The sequence below is a fragment of the Notamacropus eugenii genome, chromosome 1, assembly GCF_028372415.1.
Source record: "Notamacropus eugenii isolate mMacEug1 chromosome 1, mMacEug1.pri_v2, whole genome shotgun sequence".
NCBI classification, from domain to species: Eukaryota; Metazoa; Chordata; class Mammalia; order Diprotodontia; family Macropodidae; genus Notamacropus; species Notamacropus eugenii.
The window spans coordinates 607,456,621-607,479,744 of NC_092872.1; the positions used below are offsets into that span (position 1 = coordinate 607,456,621).

At 36.1% G+C, this 23,124-nt stretch overlaps 1 protein-coding gene across 2 annotated transcripts in view; it reads left to right on the plus strand.

Moving 5' to 3' along the window:
- Window positions 1-23,124, plus strand: part of ELP3 (elongator acetyltransferase complex subunit 3) — a 123,280-nt gene that overhangs the window by 24,756 nt on the left and 75,400 nt on the right. For both annotated transcript variants that reach the window (XM_072634792.1, XM_072634793.1), the window contains exons 8-9: window positions 6,885-7,046; window positions 12,536-12,662. In XM_072634792.1, coding sequence (XP_072490893.1) covers window positions 6,885-7,046; window positions 12,536-12,662 — 289 coding nt within the window. The remainder of the gene's footprint in view (window positions 1-6,884; window positions 7,047-12,535; window positions 12,663-23,124) is intronic.

Genomic DNA, 23,124 nt, shown 5'->3' on the forward strand with positions numbered 1-23,124 from the left:
CCTTCTAATTTTAACTGCATTGATTTGACTTGTGCAAAAACTTCAGTTTTATGTAATCAAAATTGTCCATTTTATCTTCTGTGATTTTCTCACTTACTTGGTAATGAATTCTTCCCCTGCTCATTACTGATAAGAGGAATCTTGATAAAAGCAATATGGTATAATAAAGATTGGAAACATTAGAAGGGATATGGGAACTGAGTTCAAGTACAGAACAAGTATAGTTTCCCAGAAGACTTGATTAGTCTAAATGACACTAACATTGTGCATGCAAAGCAGTCTACCAGTTTTTAGAAAATAGCTGCTTTTAGTGATTACCAAAATTAGATATAAAAATCACAGATTGGGAGATGAAAAGGAATTGACAGTGAGATCTGAGTCATCCAAATACCAAAATGTAAGAGTGTAATACAACCTGGTCATGCTTTTTAGATGATTTTATGCTTTATTAATCAGTGCTGCCCAAAAGCAATTTTATGCCTAAACTTTAATGCTTCCTCGCTATTCTCAGTAGAAGCTATTTAAAATGAGTTACTCATCAAGGATTTTTCAAGAGTAGATGAATCAGTATTTCTCCCTATGGAATCTGTAATTCATTACAATCTTTTCATTTCTCTCATATATCGAATTCGATATATTCTCTGATGGATTGTTGCCTTGAATGTGGTAGAGAGAGTAAAGGTTTTGCTAGGCCTTGGCTGAGTTATTTGAGTGTCATGTGTGGTTGTAGCCTTGGAGACCCCTGAATGGAGTAGGAGCTAAAAACCAAGCTAGAAGCCTGAATTTTGCTTCAGTCTTGTCCTGAATTTGACAGACTTCATATTATCTTAGTACCTCCAGATCTCATCTCTCTCCTAGACTTAAGGCTTCCTAAACTACTTTCAGATTCAACTTGGCTTTTTACCTACCAGTCTGTACTTCATTGAGAGTAGGAGAGGCAGCCAGCCACAGTATGTTGAAGGGTAGTTTTTAATGACCATTTATAATTGCACATGTACTAAATGCTAGAAAAGTTAACTCTGCATAACATATAGGAATTTATTTTGTAATAAATTACATTATAGGTCTCAGAGTGAAAAGTCAAAGACAGAGTATATTACCAAGAAGGAGTAATTTTCAAACTCTAGCTGCTTATTTCTCCCAACTCAATTCCACTCACTAGACCTAGTCTTCATAATTGTTCATTGACTAATGTGAGTGGCTTCTGACTATATTTTTAATAGATGGGGCTATTTTCTAGCTCTTGTAACTCACCTTCTGCAGGATGCTAGAGAACTTTTGATTTGCAAAATGAAAATAGAATTGTAGAAAATAATAAGAGTAAAAGTTTATTGTATCCATAGAATATTAAGTACTAACTCTCATTGTTTCTTCCATTTCCCTTTCTGCAACTGAATTAACAAAGGTAATGGTGGATTTTTTTTTAAACCCCTGAAGAAAAGCATTTTGAAATGAAGTTGAAAATAATTATCTGAGGGCTAGTTTGTATTCCTGTCCCTTGTGCCCTCTGTAAACCTCCACTCATGAAGAGACGTTATCATGCCTGCAGCAGCTTCCTGTTTCCTTGATTGGGTCTTTGATGCTCTCCCCTCCAGTAGAAAGATTAGCTTGTAAATTCCGCTGTTCTCATCCTGTGATTGCCTCTCCTGTATACAAAATTCACATTTGTGCAGTTGCTTTCCCAGTGGTATTTTCAGTGAGTCACTGGTGTATCGTTTGGCAGTGAACTTGCTGACTTAATGTCATGAATTGTAAGAAATGAATTTTTTAGTGTATAGGTTAAGTGAGGTTTGTTGTTGGCAACTGTGGCTTCATCTGACCTCAGAATTCTTTTGTTTTGCATAATTAAATGCCTTTTTAGTGTATCAATACTATTGTCTATTGAAGGCTAAAAATATCAGTAGGCTAAGAGTTGCTTCCTGGAGGAGTTTGTTAACCAGAGAAGCAGTAAAATTTGGTTACATTTGGGCCAGTTTTTTCTTCTGTTGCCATCCTTCAGTGAATGCACAGATTGTTATCTTCATGGAGCATAGTACTCTTGGTACAATAAGGTTTATACAGTTACAATAACAAGTTCTCACAGAATCTTGGAATTTTTCCACTAAGTAAAACAACAACAACAGCAACAACACTGTTGCAGGTTCCTGAGTACAATTTGGAGATAATAATCAGTTTAATGATATTGATTGCTTGGGAAAAGCGGATTCACTTTTAAACAACAGAAGCATTGAATTTTAGAGCTGAAGGAAACCTTAAACCCCTTAGAGTTGAACTCTCTCTTTTTATGACTGAAAAAACTGAAGCCTAGATTGGCAGAGAAAATAAATGGAAGCAAACCAAAACCTGAATTTTTCTGGTCCTGGTCCTGTCTGGTAATCTTTTCCCTGTTGTGGGGTATTAGGTGGAGTGTGGAGTTGTGGTTCTTCTTAGTTCTCACCAATATCATCTCATTCTGAACAGTGGTGTTTCTTGACACTTTCTTACAATATTGTTTCGTGCCTTTTCATTCTTCTTGTTCCTTGCCCATGCCTCTTTTTTCTGTATATTCCTTCCTCCCCATCTAAATCTGTTATGTTTTTATTTTCAGTTGCCAAGTCCTGTAACTTCTCTCTCTCACACAAAAACGTACATCTAGTTACTCTCCTTTATTCTATGTTACAGGCCCTCATAACCACCAGTATACTCTTTCTACCTCCCATGTTTCTGCCATACTCTTCTTGCTTTTTCAGTAGTTCTGATCAGTCACTTAATAAGAGCCCTGCAATTGCTATTCTTTATCAAAGTTCATACTCTTTAATCTAACAATCAAAGCCCTCTACAACATGAGCTTACCTTCTCTCCAGCTTTTTCATGGTACTCTATACCCACCTGATGATGATGATAGTAATAACTGACATTTATATAACATTTTAAAGTTTTACAAATCCTTTGCATACATGATTTTATTTGAATCTCACAATTCTATAAGGTAAGTATTAAAAATGGATTTTAGCTAGGAAACTTATTTCACCAATGCAAGTCCCTTGAGGGTTATAAAGGTTAAGTCATTGAATTAAAGAGTTAGAAGGGAACTCAGTAATCATATAGTCCATCCACTACCCTAAAAGGAATCACCTCTATAACATAGTGACTGGTCATCCATCCTCTGTTTAAAGACTTCTCATGAAGGGTTACTGATTACCTCTAAAAGGAAACGATTTTAAGATAGCAATAATTGTAAGGAATGTTTATGTTTAGCACAAACTTGCCTCTCTGTGGCTTCTACTGGTTTCTCCTGGTTCTACCCTCTGAGACCAAGCAGAACAAATTTAATCTTTCTTCTATGTGATAGGCCTACAAATTTTGAAGCAGCTGTCATACTTCCTCCTCCCAATAGCACACCCCCCCAGGTCCTTTCTTTTTAAGGTTACACATCTCAGTTCTCTCAGGAGATATTTATATGAAATGTACTCAAGGCCCTTTACCATTCTTTTTGTCATCTTCTGTACTCTTAGCACTATCCCTGTTGGTAAGCATTCCAACTTTTAGAAGCTCTGCCTTTAAAAAGGCAAGAGTTTCTCTTGATTGTGGCTCAAATTCTGCTTTGATATAGGTGAGACTAGATTTTTAACTCATAGTAATGTAGTGTTTTAAGGTTTACAAAGTACTTTATGTTCATTTCCTCATTTTAGTCTCTCAACTATCTTGCAAGGTTGATGCTACAGGCATTATTTCTTTTTTACCAGTAGGGAAATGAGCAGTCAGACTTGCTTAGGGCTATGTGCTGAGTAGGTATCTATCCATCCAGTACATTTAAACCCAGACCTTGCTGACTCGAAGTTCAGTCCTCAGTCCTGATATGTTACCCCATCCAGGGAGAAGACTGGGATTAGTTTGCAGTCTGGAACAATTGTATGACTGGGTTTAAGAATCAAACCAGAATCACCAAGTTAGCTATATTTTAATCAACAGAATGAGGCTAGGAAACAAAAAACCAAGTATAGATCAGGAAGACAGAAAAGCTAACAGTATCAGAAAGGAAAGTTGATCTAGGTGGCAGTATAATACCATGAAAAAAATACTGACTTTGGAATCAGAAGACCTGAGTATGAATCCTAGCCGTGCTGCTTATTGTCTTGAGACTTTGAGTAATTCATTTAATCTCTTTGGGCTCCCGTTTCCTTATCTGTAAAATGATGACTTAAAGTCAATTCCATCTCTAAATCTATGAAGCATATTAACTCTCTAGGCCTCCAGGCTCTCTGTCTATTTATGAAGTAAACACTGACCAATTTCCAGGGTTCATAAATTGGGGCAGAGAGGGTTTTTGTAGGATAGAAATTTGGTTAATCATACTTGGTTTAGGTGGGCAGCTAGGTGGTGCAGTAGATAGAGCACCAGTGCAGGAGTCAGGAGGACCTGAGTTCAAATCTCACCTCAGACACTTGATATTCACTAGCTGTGTGACCTTGGGTGACTCACTTAACCCCAACTGCCTCATCCTGGGTCATCTCCAGTCATCCTGATGAATATCTGGTCAGTGGATTCAGATGGCTCAGGAGGAGAAGTGAGGCTGGTGACCTGCACAATCCTCCCTCCCTCAAAACAAAGTCAAGGTCAAGTCATATCACCATTTCTCTGATAGCATGGTCTTCTTTGGCAATGAAAAACAAACACACACACACTTGGTTTAAGGAGCAAATTCAGAAGGCCAATTTAGGCAAACCCAAAGCAAGGGCAAAGAATAAGATCAAAATGCCAAGAAACCCTAAGGTAAGCATGAATCTGATGTATGATTGAATCAATTCCCTGATATATAAATTTTCTGAAAGGGAAATTCCACTGTGTTATATAATGCTGTGATTAATTATTTTGGTGTGATGTTTTAAACTTTGCAAAATACTTTAAATATATTTTCTCATTTGATTTGGCATTGTTTTAAAAAATATTGACTGGTAAATCTATTATTCTTATTTCTCAGATTAAAAGCAGAAGCTTTTCATTTAGACCACATATCTAAGGCAATATAACTTAACTAGGAACAGATCTCCCTAAGTGTGTACAAATGACAAAAGAGAAAATAATCCTGTGTTGGGCTTGTAAACCTAAATTTAAAAGGTCATAGAAACAAGCATCATGAACCAAAAGTAAGGGGGAAAATTGGTTCAGCATGTCCCTATTGTGTGTATGTGTGTGTAAGGTTTGTTCAAAACAGTAGTAGTTTGGGAGTGCTCTCAATTTGTTTGTTGTTAAATGTAATGAATGCAATTTCAGTGTTTGGAAAAGATTTTAGTGGTGTTTCGGGAATGGAAAAATCCAACTTTTTCGTTATGCTTTTATTTCATTGTTGTATGTTACATTAATCTGAAGGAAAGGGTCTCAGACTGCTGGAGGCTAGACATGAATGAAAACTATCAGCCAGTCGTGATTATTACTGGTATTACACACATTTTCATTTCTGCGCGCAACATACTGTATTGGCAAAGCTTAATAGCAGATAATGTCAGTAACAAGGATAATAAGTTAGCCATCACTGATTATAATTCGGACAAATCAATTAACCTCGGCTTTGCCTTGATTGTGATGACTATTAATAAATGAAATGGGTATTTGTATTTCACAAATACGTTTCAATTTTTAAGTCTTGAATTTATAAAAGAACTAAGCTTGGTTATTATTTTTTATGGAAATGAGCTTAATACTAAGGAGTAGACAAGGTAGATCTACCTATCTAGGTTATGCAAGAGGATGTTACTTTTTAATAAATCATATGCTTTCATGTCAAAAAAAATTCAACTTTGCACATATATTTATGATAAATTGGTTTTATTGTACAGTACAGAATATAGTACAATTTTCAAACCTTAGATCCTATAGACATTTTATTATAGGTGTGCCTAAGCCAGTATAGAAAGCATTATTCAAATTAACATTTAATTTTTGGAATTTAAGTAAAAACAGAAGAATTCATTCTTTTTGTAATTATTTCCCAAAGTAGATAAATGCTAATATTGATACCAGTGGGTTCAGTTTCTGTTAGCAACTGAGGAATGAGACAAGTAAACAGTGAGCTAATTGCATAGATTATTAGAAGAATCATTATTTCAAGAAATAATAGAGTAGAAAACATGACTGTATTTGGAGTCAGAGAACTGAATCCTGCAATTTTTTCAGTTAACTATTGGTGTGAATTTAGACAAATGATACAGAGACTTCTCTGGGTCTTTTTCCTTATCTGTAAAATGAGGCACTTACAATGTATTTGATTCTGTTGTCATTACTTGTATCTTTTTAGTAATGATAGACATAAATTTTTAAAAGAGAGGAAGCAGTCTAGCATGCAGAATGAGTTTTATTCATAATAGAATGTTAGGAAAGTTCCGTCTGGAAGTATTGAGAAGAATGTCTGGTAGGAAGGATTACAATTAAAATATTCTATTCTAGGTTTTTCCCCAACAATCTTTACTTACTCTTTCTTGCAGGTGATTTGCTTTTCTCTATCCCAGAAGTGATCAGCACATAGAATATTTAAAATAATTGTAAGATATTCTGGCATTTAGCAGCCTAATATCTTGACATTAGGGAAAAGGTATCAAAGAGAAATATTGATAATTATTGTGTGCTATTTATAAGATTAGCAGTCTCTCAGAGAAAGTGCACATTGTAAAATATTTGCATTGAGTAATTAGTTCATGTAAATTCACGTAAATACTTTTTATTTAAATGTGATAATGATTGATAGGACCAGTAAGATGATTTTATATCAGAAACCATTGCTTCCAAGAGGAATGTGATTGCAGAAGCACTGGATTCTCAGTTGGGAAAGAGAAATTCTTGCTTTAGGTAGTAGGCAAGGATTTCCTGTAATTGGAAAATGTGGTTTATTTTTAGGTTTGTTTTTACAGATACTCTGAAAGAAGCCTCACAAAATGCATTGGGATCACCATTGAGACACGGCCAGATTATTGCCTAAAGAAACATTTGAGTGATATGTTATCTTATGGGTGTACAAGACTGGAGATTGGAGTGCAAAGTGTTTATGAAGATGTAGCCAGAGATACCAACAGGTAAGACAGTGGTTACTTCTGAAAGCTGGTATGTGGCAGTGGCATTTTATGCCAATGCAATCCGAAGGTCCCACGTAAAATGATAGATTACTTGGTGCCTACAAACCGAATGTGAAGAAAAGCTGAGTACTTTAATTTTAAGTCAATTAAATGAGAGATTATCTTGAACACGAGCAGCTGAGAGTGTGCAGTGGATACCGTCTTAGACCTAGACTCAGGAAGAACTGAGTTCACATTCAGCTGCCAACACTAGCGATGTGACCCTGAGCAAATTATTGACCTTGTTTGTTTCAATTTTCTTATATGTAAAATGGAGATAATAATAGCATCTGCCTCCCAGAGTTGTTGTGAAGATAAAATAAGGTAATATTTGTAAAGTACTTTGCAACCCTTAAAGCACTATATAAGTATTTTTTGTTAACACATACTGTGCTCCCACTAGAAAGCATGCCATTTTCGCCATCCCATTTTGGAGTCCCTGGATTGCTTCAAGACTCAGATGAAGTCTTGTCAAGTCAACAAGTATTTATATGCCTCCTGTGTGCCAGAAACTGTGTTAATCTTCTTTCTGAGTCTTTTTCTGGCCCTGGCTAACCAGGGCCTTTTTCTGTCAAAGGTTGCCTTGTATCTGTTTGGTATGTGTTTTATATGTAACTGTAAATGTATGTTTTGTCTTCCCTGAGGTCTGGTACTGTTCACTTTTGTCTTTGTGTTCTGTGTGCCTGGCACATAGTAAGTAAGTAGATGCTGGTTAATTGATAGATTTCTCCAATTCTGCCTTGTTAGGTTTTATGAGGAATATGAAGCAACTAAAGGATAGTGTAATACACTTAAGTGTGGAAGGCAGTAGTACAAAAAATACTCTTAAGAATTCAGAAAAGAGGAAAGAGCATTGTAGCTTGTAGCATTTGGACAAACTGAGGCTTGAGCTAACCCTTGGAGAACAGATAGGATTTGGATAGAGATTAGTGTGGAGACCGTGCCAAAGAGATGAAAGCAGAATGAACAAAGACAAGATAAAAGTAATTAATGACATATATGAAATGCGGGAAAGAAATAGACCTGATAGAAGCAGAAAGTTCATGTGGACTGTAATGAGAAATTGAAGTTGAATGTGTGCTCTGTGTATGCTCATGCACGTTAAAAGAACAAAGGTACTGCAAATTTGGTACTTAAGCACATAGAGTGGTATTAGATTTTCACATATGTATATTAATTATCCTCAACTAGACCTAAGCTCTTTGAAGATAGAGACTGTATCATAGTTCTTATTTCCTTTATGATACCTACTATGACAGAAATATGGGGTATGGATATAAAGAAAATATCAAAGATGAGTTTGAGTTTATAAATCTCTTTAATTGGGAGAATTGTGGCAGACTTTAAAAGAAAATCATGATTTGGACGCGCTTGTATCAAAGACCTGACATTCAAGTGGTAATTTCTAGTAAAATTACATAAGCTCAGGTCCAGTCTGGAGATAAAGCCATGAGAGCCATCTACATAAAGTTAAGAGTTGAAGCAGTGAGAGTAGTTAAATTCCCACGTAAGGGAGTATAAAAGGAGGCAGGTACTGGGAAAAAACCTTGAGAGTACCCCAGGTTTGTGAGGTAGAAGAACCTTTCAGGTATATTAATACCTACCATTCTGGAAAGCAACCTGAAATTTTGTTAAGAACATTACTAAAATATATGTCCCCCTTTGATCCAGAGATCCTACTGCTAGCATATAGCCTAAGGAAGTCAGGGATAAAAAGAGAGGTTCCATAGACACCAAAATATTTACAGTAGCATTTTTTTGTAGTAGCAGAAAACTAGAAATAAAAATAAATGCCCACAGATTGGGAGCTGGCTGAACAAATTGTAATATACAAATATAATAGAATATTATTATGATGTAAAAAACAGTGAATATCATGAACATAGAGAAGTCCTGGAAAGACCTCTGACACAAAGTAATCAGAACCAGGAAGACCATGTACACAATTACTTCAGCAATATAAATGGAAAAGACAACAACAAAGCAGTTGAAATTGAGTGCTATTAAATTATAATTGACAATGTTTGAGCCCAAACCAGAGATAATGGCAGTGCAGCTCATTCCTCTCTAAGAGCAAGAGATATGGAACATTAGCATGTGATGTCAGACTTGATTAGTATATTAGTTTGGTTGTACTGTTGGGGGTTTTTTTCCCCTCCATTCATCAGACTTTTATTCTACTTAAGTTAAATTAATACATGTGTTCTTAAAATTTATGTTTGTGTTGTTCATGAAAATTTCATAAGACATTAAACAAAGCTAACCATCATCTCAGGTTATTTCCTTGTTAACTATTTTTACAGCTTTACACATGTTATGAAGGTATCAAAAAAAATCACAAAAGCAAAAAATCTTGAGTTTAAATACATGGGTTTGTTTTTTTTTTATTTTACTGCTATACTTGATATACAGTGACTTTCTGAATATCAAGCAGTTCATTTTTCCTGCCTCTTGAACATTTATTCTTAGGTTGCCTAAACCATTTAAGTTCAAATAAAATGAGTGTAGCAAAAGTAATAAAAGCAAAAGAGCAAATAACTTTACAAATAATAAATGTGAACCATTTCTGTCTGCCCTTCTCTAGAGTAAATTGACTAGATTAAAACTTTACCTTAAGGAACACTTTTGCAGTTGCTTTCATAAATACCTATATGTCAAGATTGCGTATTCCACAGATACACATGGCATGACACATAATATCTACCACAGCCATCAATGTTCCAATCTTAAAGTGCCCACAATAACTGTACCTGTGACTGGACTCAATTATCCCTTTTTCTGTCTATGATTTTAGGCTAAGATATAGGCAGTTTTCTTTGTTTAGATACAGAAGCCGATGTATCCAAAGTACTATGTAAAACGTATAAAAATTCTGTATCCCCATATTGACCACCTCAGATGAGAACAGATAACTCCCTAAATGTTAACTGGCTTTACTCCCCTAATATTAAACATAAAAACCACATGAGAAATTAAGAAATTCAAATAGAAGTAATATAAATCATAAAGAAAAACTATTTGTGGGACAGCATGAATGAGAAATGGTCAGCTGTGTAAATTTTAGAATGAGGCAGACAAAAGTTGAAAACTGGTTAATTCTCTCCTCCCGCTTCATTTTCATCTCTTTGGGTGTCCAGGGTCTACAGTGTTAAATTGTCTCCCGGTAATGACGTTATTATAGGTAACTCCATGGCACGGTGGATACAGCACTGGGCCTGGAGTCAAGAAGACCTGAGTTCAAATCCAGTCCCAGATACTTACCGGATGATCCTGGGCAAGTTAACCCTTTTTGCCTCAGTTTCCTCATCTCTAAAATGGGCTGGAGAAAGAAATGATGAACCCTTCCAGTATCTTTGCCAAGAAAACCCCATGTGGGGTCATGAAGAGTCAGACACAGCTGAAATAACTGAACAATAAGAAACTGCATGATTATTGTGCTGTCTTTGCGTGGTGCTTTACTTAATATGTCAAGGTCAGCAGTGGCTTTCTCAGAAGCTGTCTTTGCCAATGAGCAGGCTTTCTCCAAAGAGTTCAGGATCTCCTAAGAGAGCACAAAGAAGCTCAAGACCAGAGCCATTCTTATGGAATACATTGCTTGTATCTTCGTTTTGCTCATTTCAGATACTTCCTGATATGCTTGAGGTAATTGATGCACTATGCATTTATTGTCATTACCAGCAACAATCTCAGCCAAATGATGATGTGGTCTCCTGTCATTTTAATATAGAAAACTTTGCTTTCTGCTTGTGAAGCATTAAGAATCAAGAACTTTTTCGGTAAAATAATGCATCATTGAAGATATCTCAGTTTTCTCTCTTTTTCTCTCAAGCCATCTGCTGTTTTTATCAGCACCTTTTGTTCAATACTTGAAATGGCCTTCTAAGATGACCTTAGGCCCTCCTATGCCATTTTTTTAAGCAACAGAGAAGAGGTTTTTCTCCTCATTGGATAATTCACTTCCTTGCTCAGTCTCAGCCTTCATTCAGGCTGCCATGTTGCCATACTTCACAGCCTGCTCAGCCAATTTGGCCTTCTGTACCAGCTCATTTTTGTCCATGACTAAATACTGTGCCTGGAGTGAGTAGTGGCAGCAGACAGCCAGCCGGGGGAAGGAGGAGGAGGAAGAGCTCAGTGGCTTCTGGGCAGCAACAGTGGCCACTGAACTATTTTTTTCTGCTTCTTTATACTTTGCTGTAAGCAATAGCTCTTTCTGGTGAGAAGATGGGGGAATAATATATTTAGACATTTAGGTTAAAAAAAAAAAAGACCTCATTTTTTTCTTTTTTTTAAAGTTTATTTATTTTTGGTTTTCAACATTTACTTCCACAAGTTTTAAACTTTTCCCCCTCCCTCCCCAAGACGGCCTGCAATCTTATATAGGCTTTACATATGCCTTCCTATTAAACATATTTTCACATTAGTCATGTTGTATAGAAGAATTATAATGAAGGGTAGAAATAATGAAAAAGAAAAAACAAAACAAAAAAAGAAAATAGTCTGCTTTGCTCTGCATTCAGACTCCGTAGTTCTTTTTCTGGATGTGGGTGGCCTTTTCCATCATGAGCTAAAAGGCCTCAATTTTTAAAAAATTAAAGAGGATGTTTATGTTCAGGTCAAGTTCATATTTAGTAACACTTACAATTTGCAGTTTACAAAATACTTGCTTCATAGTAATTCCCAGAGGTAGTTAGTATGTTATCTAAATTTTACAGATAAGAAAACTGAGGCAGAGAAATTAAGTGACATGCTTCTAGTAGTATTACAGCTACTTTGGAGCCACAGCTCAAACCTAGGTGTCCTGACTCCAAATTCAGTGGTATTTCCACCATACTACGGTTTATAATTGTATAAGAGAGGTAAAAATGATAACTGATATCTGTATGATGCTTTATAGTTTGCCATTCTGTTTACATTCATTTTCTCATTTTAACCTTAGAGCAGCTTTCTGAGGTAGGTACTAGAGATATTGTTATCCCATTTTACAGAGGAGCAAACTGTGGCTCTGAGAGATCGATCAAGTGGTTTGTCCACAGTCACATAGTTAGTGTCATTGTGAAGTTTTGAACTTAGATCTTCCTGACTCAAGTCTGGTACTCTCTCCACTATGCCATGCAGTTTCTCAAGTAATATGTGACAGTTCTAAGGAGAGAGATCACCTCTGATTGAGAGGAACAGGAAGGGCTTTGGAAAGATCACCTTTAAGCCAAGTGTTAGAAGATGGGTAAGATTTCAACAGGTAAAAATTGTGGCATGGGGAACAGATGTTAAACAATGTCTTATCCAGAATGGTTTAACTATAGGCCTTTTTGAAGACAAAAAGGTACAGCAGTTAATTATTTGAATGTTAAAGCTTTTCACAAAGGTAATCCAAATGATTACCTTGCCCTGTGTTAATACTGTCCCTCACTTGTTTGCATAATCAGTATGTATTGCGCCTTTTTTTTCTTTAGGGGACACACAGTAAAGGCAGTGTGTGAATCATTTCATCTGGCTAAGGATGCGGGTTTCAAAGTTGTGGCACATATGATGCCAGATTTGCCAAATGTGGGACTAGAAAGAGACATTGAACAGTTCACAGTGAGTATTTATTTAAGTAATTTTAGACTTCATATCTTGTGAATCCTTCCTATTACTTGATATGCTTTTAGAAATGGAATTGGAAAATTCACCAAAAAAAATGAAAATTGGAAATGTTGGCAGAGCTCTGAGATAAGTACACTAATAAGTTCTGACTTGTTCCATCTGATCTGAATAACAATTTGAAATTATCCCAGAAAAGGCACTAATCCATACAAAATATGGTATCCTTTGACATGGTAATAATACCACTAGTAGGTGTATCAGTCAGTCAGCAAGCCTTATTTAAGCACTTACTGTGTTCCAGGTATTTGGCTGAGTGCAAGGTGAAAACAGTCCCTGCCTTCAGGAAGGAGCTTAATTCCAATGGAAAAGACAACATATTTAAATCAGTAAATACTATAAAACATAGAAGTCAAAGACAAGGAAAAGTCCCACATATACATTTTTTTTTCCTGTGCTACCAAAGAATTAGAAACAAAATTTGGTGCCCATCAGTTGGGGAATGATTGAACACATTTTTCAATACGAATGTAGTGGAATATTATTATACCATAATAAAATAATGAATATGTAAAATTCAGAAAAACTTGAAAATACTTGAATAAACTGATACGGAGCAAAGTAAGCAGAAACAAAAGAATGATTTACACAGTAATCACTACAATATAAAGGAAAATAATATTGAAATGCATCAGAACTCTAATTAGTGCAATAACTATTCATAGGTTTAGAACTAGACCAGACTTCAGAGACTATGTAGTCCAAATACTCATTTTGTAAATTGATAGCTGAGACCCAGAGAAGTTGAGTGACTTGTTTAAAGTCAAGTAATAATTTACAGGGAGAAGTTCAAACCTAGGTCCCCAGATTTCCACTTTCAGAACTCTTCCCACTGCACCACCCTGTCTTCCTTTAGAGAACTTAGCAGAAAAGTGGTGAACTAAAGGTATAGAATGAACTATATACTTCAGCAGATATTGCTAATGTATCTATTTGTTTTGCTGTATTGTACTTCATTACCAGGGAAAGTTCTATTTGAGAGAGAAGAATAATCATTGATAAAGAACAGCTATATGTTTTAAAACAGCAACATAACTTTTTTATCAAAGAAATGAAATTTCTAAGGTTGTTTTTTTCTCATTTACAAGCCATGAAAATGTTATTTACAAATATGTTTTTGAGAGGAAGGCTAAATTATATAATTCATTTATTAAGTTACATAGGAAATTTTCTTTTGCTATCTGCCTCATTAAAAAATGGAATTGTGTTCATTTATGAGAGAAACCTTCAGATGTGATGCTACACATTTATTAATATCTCTTTTCTTAGCTTTCAAAAGCTGTCTTTATTTGGAACCAGTGCACCCCCAAATGAAGAACCATTTACGCAATGAAAGTAGGTCTCAGGCAACAGTGTTAGTAATTCCTCAAATAATGCCTCCATAATACTTTGTGGTTTTCAGTGGGGCCTACCTAGGGTTTTCAGTAGTCCCAGGCATTTGAACAATAGGACTATTAACACCTAAAGCACAGTTTTCATTAGCAGAACTCCTGGGAAGATCAATAACAGTGCTCTCAGGGCCCTATTAAAAGAATATAGTGTGTTTCAAATAATAGCAAATAGCCTAATCTCACTTAATTATTCTTAATATCCAAGGAAAAAGGTTATTTCACCACTGTATCTTGCAGATAGTCTCTTTACATAAGCAGATTTATTTATCTGCTTGTTTGTGATCTTTGCAGTCCACGGGGAATATTGGCAGACCTATTTCATTTCTAACTACATCTCAGCCGTTGAATGGTAAAGAACTAAAATGGAAACTCTGATTTATCCCTAGAGAATAATACTCTCCAAGTTAATGGTTTCATTTCCTCTATAAATGTTTTGGTTAGATAATAACATTGTTCAGACCCAGCAGAATTCAGAACCTCTTTTCCAGCTTCTAAGTGACTTCAGTTTTTTCTCTGAAATCCTACTTACTATTTGTCAGTTTCTTTCATGTAACACGTGGATTCTAATTATCAGCACCCAGGTCTTTTCTAGATTTAACTTTACTCCATAAATAGAGTTGCTGAGTTAGAATTCTACCAGTCTGATTACAAAGACTCTGTATTGTAGTGATATCTTGCCTTTGGACACACTCATAGGCTGTCATCTCCTCTCACGGAAAACAGGTACATTTTAGAGCCCCTCCTGGTGGGAAGACTGGCAAAAGTGTAGTGATTAGTGTCTGTGTCGAATGATCTATATCTACATTTCCATAAATTGCTTAATCATTGTGAAAGAAGAAATTAAAACTTAACATGGATTCATTAGTAGAACAGGAAAGAGATAATTCTCTGGTTGATTCCCTGCATCATTTTCAAGATCTCTCATCATATATAATTTGGGTCAGAACAGTGCATAAGAAGAAGAATTATTTAGTAATCTTGCATGTGTGAAATTCTCCATTCTGGGTTCTTTATTCCCCTGGTTTAATGTAAAAAAAAAAAACAAAACACTGGGCTGGAAGTCAGAATATCTGAATTGTAGTCTCACTTCTGCCACAATAGGATTTAACATCTAGAGCTACACGGGACTGATAGGGAAACTGAGGCCTGGGGTGATAAGTGACTTGCCCAAGGTCTTATGGGTCTAAATTCAGTACTTTTTCCACTATAGATTCTAATCTCAGAGATCTCATATTCTGCTTGGGAGATATTGCATATACTAAAGTAAGTAAGTATATGATAATTTGAGGAAGGAGGGATCCAAAAAGCCTTTGCAGATGAGGTAGCAACTTATCTTTGATTTAAAAGATGAAGATTTTGAGAGGAAAATATGATGGGGAGAGTACATTCCAGTTACTTGCCAAATCCTTTGTAAGGATATATAGAAAGGCATTAGAATGCCAAAATCCAAGAGTGGCTAGTAATCCAATATGACTGTAACTCAGAGTGTATGAACTAATATAAAGACTGGGAAAGCTGTGGAGGACTTTAAATGCTAGACTGAGAGGATTGTGTTTTATCCTAGAGATATGAGACAGCTACTGAGATTTTTGATTAGGTAAGTGGCATAGTTAGACCTGCCTTATGTAGGTTTTGTTGGCATCTGTATGAAATATAGACTGAAAAGGGGAGAGACTGGAAGAAGACAGACCAGTTAGGAGATACAGTATCCCCTGTCCTTAAATAACCTCACTGTACCCTGCTACCTCCTCAAGCCATCATCCTTTGTCTCTCTTCCTCTTCACAGCCAAACTCCTGGAAAAAGCTTTCTCCACCCAGTGCTGCTACTTCTTCTTCTCTTCATTTCTCCAGCCCACCACTCTATTGAAACTAATTACTCCAAAGTTACCAGTGGTCTCTTAATTGACAAATCCAAAGGCCTTTTCTCATTCCTAATCCTTCTTGACCTTTCTGCATCCTTTCACATTGTTGATCACTCTCTCCTGGATACTTCCTCCTCTCTGGATTTTCCCAGTGCTACTCGTTCTCTACCTAAGACCATTCCTTAGTCTCTTTTCCTGCATCATCATTCATTTCATATCCCCTATCGGGATCCGTAACAAGACTCTTTCTTTGGTAGATGACATCCAGATTGATGTTTTCAGTTCTAGTCTTTATCTTTAAAGATTGGATTGAGTAGTTAAAAGATAATGGAAGGCCATGGAAAAGAGCATTTGTATTAAATATAGTACAATAATTTGAGAGGAAAGCCGAATCAAGTGAAGGTTTTTTAAGGATAGGGAGATCTAGATATGTTTTAGGCAGGAAATAAGGAGCCTATTGATTGAAAAGATTGACTCAAAAGAGACTGATCTAAGGAGCAGTCTCTCAAAGAAGACAAAAGAGAAGGGGATCAGTGACATAATGACAAGTGTGTGGATAAGAAAAAAGAACAGTAAGGTTTTCAATCTAGATTCTTCCCTACAAGTCAAATATATGCAGTTTAACAGCAAAAGGAGAAATGTAAAGTATACAAGGAGATGATATTCATCAACTACAAAACCATTATTTGTGTACCTTCCTCAAAAAGATCTTTTGATGGAGCAGAATTCACTCTGGTAATAACAATTTTGGGTGACATTGGGCTCAATCTCATATAAATAGATCTATTGGCAGAAATGAACAGGGTTTGTACAGTGGAAATTCTGCTTTTCCAGACTCCACATAATTTTTACAACAGAAAAGGAATAAACTAGGATAACACAGTTTCCATAAGAATATTTACACAAATGTTGTTTATGGGGTTTCAGAATGATAGTATGGGAAACTGTCATCAGGAGAGCCAGAGAACAACTGACACATTTGCTCTTTGCAGACAACTGCATAACATTTGCCAAAGACCTTATAAATTGGGAACATAAAATACAACAGCTACAAAGAAAACTGTATATAGTTTATTAGAGTTGAATTTCTCTAAGGCCAAGTAGATATACAATGAATCTTGAGATGAAAGATGTTTCAAAATCAACAAGAGAGAAATCGAAGAAGTCAATAGTTACACGTACTTGGAGGTACAGCAGAAATGCAATAGATGAAAAAGGCATCCTGAGCAAAAACTAAAAAAAAAGATAAAAAACATCATTGTGTGTTAGACAATTATCGAAAGGAGGAGAGCTACTCAAGAACAGTGATTCTTCCATTATACATGATGCAAAACAAGGGCAGATTATAATCAAAAAAGGAGAAAAATGTACTAATTTAAAGAGCAATAAAAACACAGATAGTGTCCCTTTACCAATGCCAAATGAAGAAATAGAACTACAGACTTGGGTGACAAGCATGACACAGATTGTTTACAATGCCAAAAGGATAATATCATAAATTTAGAAGATTTTTCCAGTCTTAATGTTCATTGTCCAGATCACAGGCCTGGAAACAACTATCAAATATACAGAAAAGGTTAGATCCAGAAATGAAATTCTTGTTTCTCTAAACAAACATACAGTAAAATGGATCATTGTTGTGTCATTCTGTATTCATATACGTTGGACATGAGAGATTTAAATTTTGTAGGCTAAGAACAAACATCATATGAAGCTCTGTCCTCATCTCTCCTGCTTCTGAACTCAGTACTGATACTTTCTAATCTATCCTGGGGAAAAAACATACTCTCAAGACAATGCAGAAAATGGGCCTAAGCAAACTTGCTTTTCTCTTGTTCTAAGTCTGATTTCTTTCTGACTCACACCATCACACTGAGTAAAGAATGTAATTAAATGTTTTATTTACAAGGCCTGGCAGCTGAGTCCTAGCTTGGGGATCAGCCCAGTTCTTGTTAAGCTGTAGATTGCATTTAGAAAAAGTAAACAGAGATAGTGAAATTTTTACTAAAGGAGTTGAATAAGCAGAGGAAAGATTTTTTTATTTTGGTTATAGTCAACCTGTAGTTGATTCAGAATTCCTAATCATATGAGGTTTTCACAGTTCTGACTTCCAATGGAAATTGGTTCTGGGGCAAAATCCAAATTAGTCTCCATCCAGTCAGAGTTTGAGTTGTGATGAGGTAAGAGAAAGGATTTAGAGGAAGTGACCAAGAGTCTAAGAACTCTGAGTAACTTTTCTGAAAAGACCCACTAAAAATACAGCCATTGAATATCACTGCTTTAACACTGAATCAAACAGAAGCCATCCAGTCCAACTTGTACCTAAAAGGAATCTCTGTTACAATATCCCTAAGAAGTGGTTCTTTAACCTTCACTGGACAACCCATAGTGAAAACGGAAAAACCTACTACCTCCAAAAGCAGTCCATTTCACCTTTGAACAACTCTTATTATTTGCAAGTTTTCTTTCTTCATATAGAGTCCACATTTATCTCCCGGAAGGTCTCTGTCCATTACTACTTATTTCTGGACTCTGGAACCAAGAAGGGCAAATCTAAGCCATTTTTCATTATATAGCCCTTCATTTACTCCAAGACCACTTGGGTCACTTCCATCGATAGAGTAAGTTTTCTTCTGATGTGAACATTTTCTTTTTCTTCCTCTGATTCTTTTAGATCACTGTCCCTCTTCTCTTGACTGGCTATCCTGGTTGCCTTTCTAGATATACTCCACTTCAGAACCATCCTTCCTACAATGCAGTGCTCAGAATTCCACATAGCCTGACCAATATAGAATAATACAAGATTATTGGACCTCTCTATTTGGACACAATGCTTCCCTTAATGAAGGATGAGCTCACATTAGCTTTTCTAGCTACCGTTATACTCTTTAACTTGAGTTTGCTATTCAGAAAACCTCCTTTTTTGTTCCTTTTCACACAAACTGTTGTGTAACTGTTCTTCTCCTGTCCAGTACTTATTCAATGAATTATTTGAACCCAAGTGAAAGGCTTTATGTTTGTCTTTATCTGTTACATATTATTAGATTCAGCCTGTCACTGAAGCCTGTCAAGATCTTTTTGGATCTGGACTCTATAATCCAATGTGTTAGCTATCTCTTCTAGCTTGGTGTCATCTGCATATTTGACTGGTATCTTTGCCAATTCATTACTAAAAATGCTGAGCGTGGCCAAGTGCAGTGGGTCACACTACAGAGATCTTCTCCCAACGCCAAATACACTAGAGCACTCTACAGAAATCTTCTCCCATCATGGCATGGATTCAATACTACTACTCTTTGGGTGCAGTCATTTAGCTAATTTTGATTGCCACTAACTGACCTATTTTTGGTTAATCCCATGCTGGCTTCTAGTGATTAGGACTCTGACACTTCATTTCTCTTTCTAACTGCTCATAAACCATCTGTTTTAATATTTTCCTTTTAAAATTGGTCCAGAATTCAAGTAAACCAGCCATTAGAAAGCCAGGACAGCACTTTCTCACCTCCAAGCCTGGTTTTTGACAGTGTTTTTATTGATCAGCAAGTGACTGAGCTACCCCATCCATAAGCTATTACTATATGATGGGCTAAAGTTTGGATAGGCCTGTTGGGGAACTATGATTTACTTAGGGCAACCAGATGAACTCTTACTATCGGCTCACTTAGATCAGATTTCATCTACCATTTTTGTTCTTCCAGTCTAAGTAAAGATCATTTGTTTTGATGGAGAAATGAACCCATTCATTCCAAGTAATAGTCTTATCCTTTCATCTTTCTCTCACTCTCGATGTGTCTAAATTACCCTGTTCTTAGAATTTATCCCCAGTTCATTCTCAGCCTTAACATTGTTGTCACTATTCTTACAAGACCATGCTACCCTTTTCTATTTTTCTGTTACCTACCCTGGCTTCTATCCTCTCTACTTGTCTTTTTAAAACCTAAAGTTGACTGATAAGTTTCCTCTGTGCATCTTCATTAATATTAGATATATCTTACTCTTAAACTTTTATTTGTTTTCAAGTTTTATTTATGCCTTTTGGTTTTTTAAGCTGTTTCCCAGTATTATCACTGTTCCCCCACCCCAAATCCTCTCTTGTTATTTAAAAAAAAAAAAGTTAAGCAAAAACACCAACTAATATACCAGCCACATTTGACAACCCTAAGTAACATTCAGTGCCTGTAGTCAAGAGGAGGGGTGTTTGTTTCATCATCTGCCATCCACAACCAGTATTGTGTATGCCTTTACTCGAGTCCAATCACTTTTTACTATTATCTTTATTTACTTTATGATCTTCTGGTTTTACTTTCTTCACTATGTGTCTCTTCATATAAGTCCTCCATGTTTCTCTGCATTCCCCTTATTTTACATTTATTGTGAGGCAGTAGTATTCTGTTGCCTCCAGGTACTGCAATTCTCAAATCAATTGACCCAGTTTTCTTTTACCCCTAACCTTTACCCTAATATCTTTTAAGTTCATACCACTGCAAAAAGGTGTACTCTGAATATTTTAATATCTTTTGGACCATTTTTTCTTCCTTTGGCCTCTTTGGGCAACGAGTGTCTGAACACCAAGCAGTGGGAGTATTTAAATCAAAGTGTCAGAACAGTTTAGTAACCTTAATGATTCAGACTTTCCCGGAACGTGTTAATGTACCTATTTTCCCACACCCCCTCCAATATGATTTCCATCTTTGCCAATTTGATGGGTGTGAGATGAAGGCTCAGTTTAAATTACATTTCTCTTATTAGTGTTTAGAACATTTTTACATGATTGATGTTGGTTGTAAATCTTCTGAATACCTTTTGTTTATTTCCTTTGACTGCTTATCTCATTGAAATCCTTTGTATTTGTGTCTTCAGAATTGCATTCTTCCTTTACCTTACATTAGGCAACTTTCTATATAAAGTTTTGGGATCTGGGATCATACCTACCAGTTCTCTGAATTCTTTGAAATAAGAGGTATTTACACTATCTGACTTTCCTGACTTTCTGTATCATGAACTCTAAAGTAGAGTTCAACTCTGTCTTACTGTTACCAGCATTTCAGATTCAGCTACTTCTTTCTTATTTGTCAAAATCAGATAAGGAACAGCTCTCATATTCAGCTTTCTTATATTTTGAAGAATCATTAACACATTGTTAATGCAAGTTAAGAATTTATCATCTACTTTGCTTTGGGCGGAGAATGAACTGTAGCATATATCTATGTGCTTCCTAGGTACCTTTTAGAGGTGTCACTTGTTGCCAGTTGAATCCCCAGAAAGGGTGTTGGTTGTCAGGTTTGGCAGTATTACTCCTGCTGGGAACAGTATTTGTTGTTTTTCAGTCCTGTCTAACTCATCATTTCTGATTTTTTTCATGATCACATTTGGAGTTTTCTTGGGAGAAATTCTGTAGTGGTTTGTCATTTCTTTCTCTAGCCCATTTTATAGATGAGAAACTGAGGCACACTAGGGTTAAGTGTCCAGTATCAGTACTAGTCCAGTATCACACAGCTGCTAAGGTGTGATTCTAGATTTGAACTCAGATCTTCCTGATTCCAAGCCCAGTGCTCTATTCACACCACCTAGGTGCCCTAACAGCTTATCTCCCTATTATTAATGTTAGATTGGCATGAGTACCTCACTGTTTCTTAGCAGGGAGTCATTAACCACCACCACTTTTCTTCCACTGAAAAGAAATTGATTTCTTCTCTCCTTGGATCACAAGTTCCTTACTCTTTACAGTTTCTAGCTCTACTTTCTTTGGGAAGTATCTTGTATCTACTATATAACTTCAAGTGTTTGTGGTCCTTCCCTTCTTTCTCTGCGTCCTATTCTCTTAACATCCCACCTCCTGACTTAATGTTGATTCTCTCTCTCTCTCTCTCTCTCTCTCTCTCTCTCTCTCCCTCCCCCTCTCTCCCCACCCTCTCTCCCCCCCTCTCCTCCTCTCCCTCTCTCTCCTCCTCTTCCTCTCTCTCCTCTCTCTCTCCTCTCCTCTTTCTCACTCAAGACTATTTTTCTTCTTCCTTTGCCTTTTGAAATACCCCTTCCATTATTTCAGAGTTTATTGCATTCTGCCTGATAACCTTGTGAGAAAAAGGGGTTTTTTCCTAGCCCCTTCAGCTTCTGTCTATAGGTCACTAACTTTTACATTGTTCATGTGGAATTAATATTTGTCACTGGCAGAAATAGAGATAAATCATACTTATGCCAGTTCCATGTAATGTTCTTCTTGCTCTGCATACTTAAGAATAGAGAGATTCTCACTTCTCTCATCTTGTTGTTGTTAGCTCTTGTGGCTCACTCACTTATCAAACTGCCTGTTTGCCACATGAGATCTCAGCATGTTTGTGGGCTTTTCAGACTACAGTCCCCAAGTATTTGTTCCATTGGGAGATTGACAGCAATTATGAATTGAACTTGATCTAGTCCTCTTTCCTCTGGGCTGGCAGTTACCTTTGAAAGGAAACATTCTTACTAAGAAAGATCTAAAGTTTTGATTAACTTGTGTTTAAAAAATTGATCTATAAAATAAATTGTAAAAAATCAAGAAAGGCCATTACAGAAATATGGAGGACAGTATTGTCCCTTCTTTAACACTATCTAGTTTTGCTGTGTTGCATCAAGTTCCAAAACAAAGAACTCTGTATATAAGGTAACAATTGGGTAGCTAATTAACAAGTGATAGAATAAATCATACTAAGTCTACTGGCCTATACTTGCTTTAATATTTGGATTTTCTAGAACTGAGTTAAAAACTTCCTTTCAGTGCCTTTGTTTGAATTGTTCTCTATTGCTTTTAAAACAAATCCTCTGCTCCAATCAGTCTAAACAAATATCAGCTAAGTAGTAAGGAAAGACAATCCAGGAGGATTCTGGATGTGTAAGATAAACTTACTCAAGCTTAACAATTCACACTGAATAATTTTAAAAGCATGTAATTTGTACATATCAAAGACAGGATTTGAACCCAGGACTTTCTGGTTCTGATGCTAGGTCTTTAACCATTACACCATATAGCCCCCTCTGCTTTTAATAATATGTTCTAGTATTTTGTCAGGAATATGTCAAGTTCACTGGTCTGTGATTTGCAAATTCAGTTCTTCTTACAATATTGGCCCTTCTCAATTCCCATTACATCTCCATACAGTTTTTTTTTTT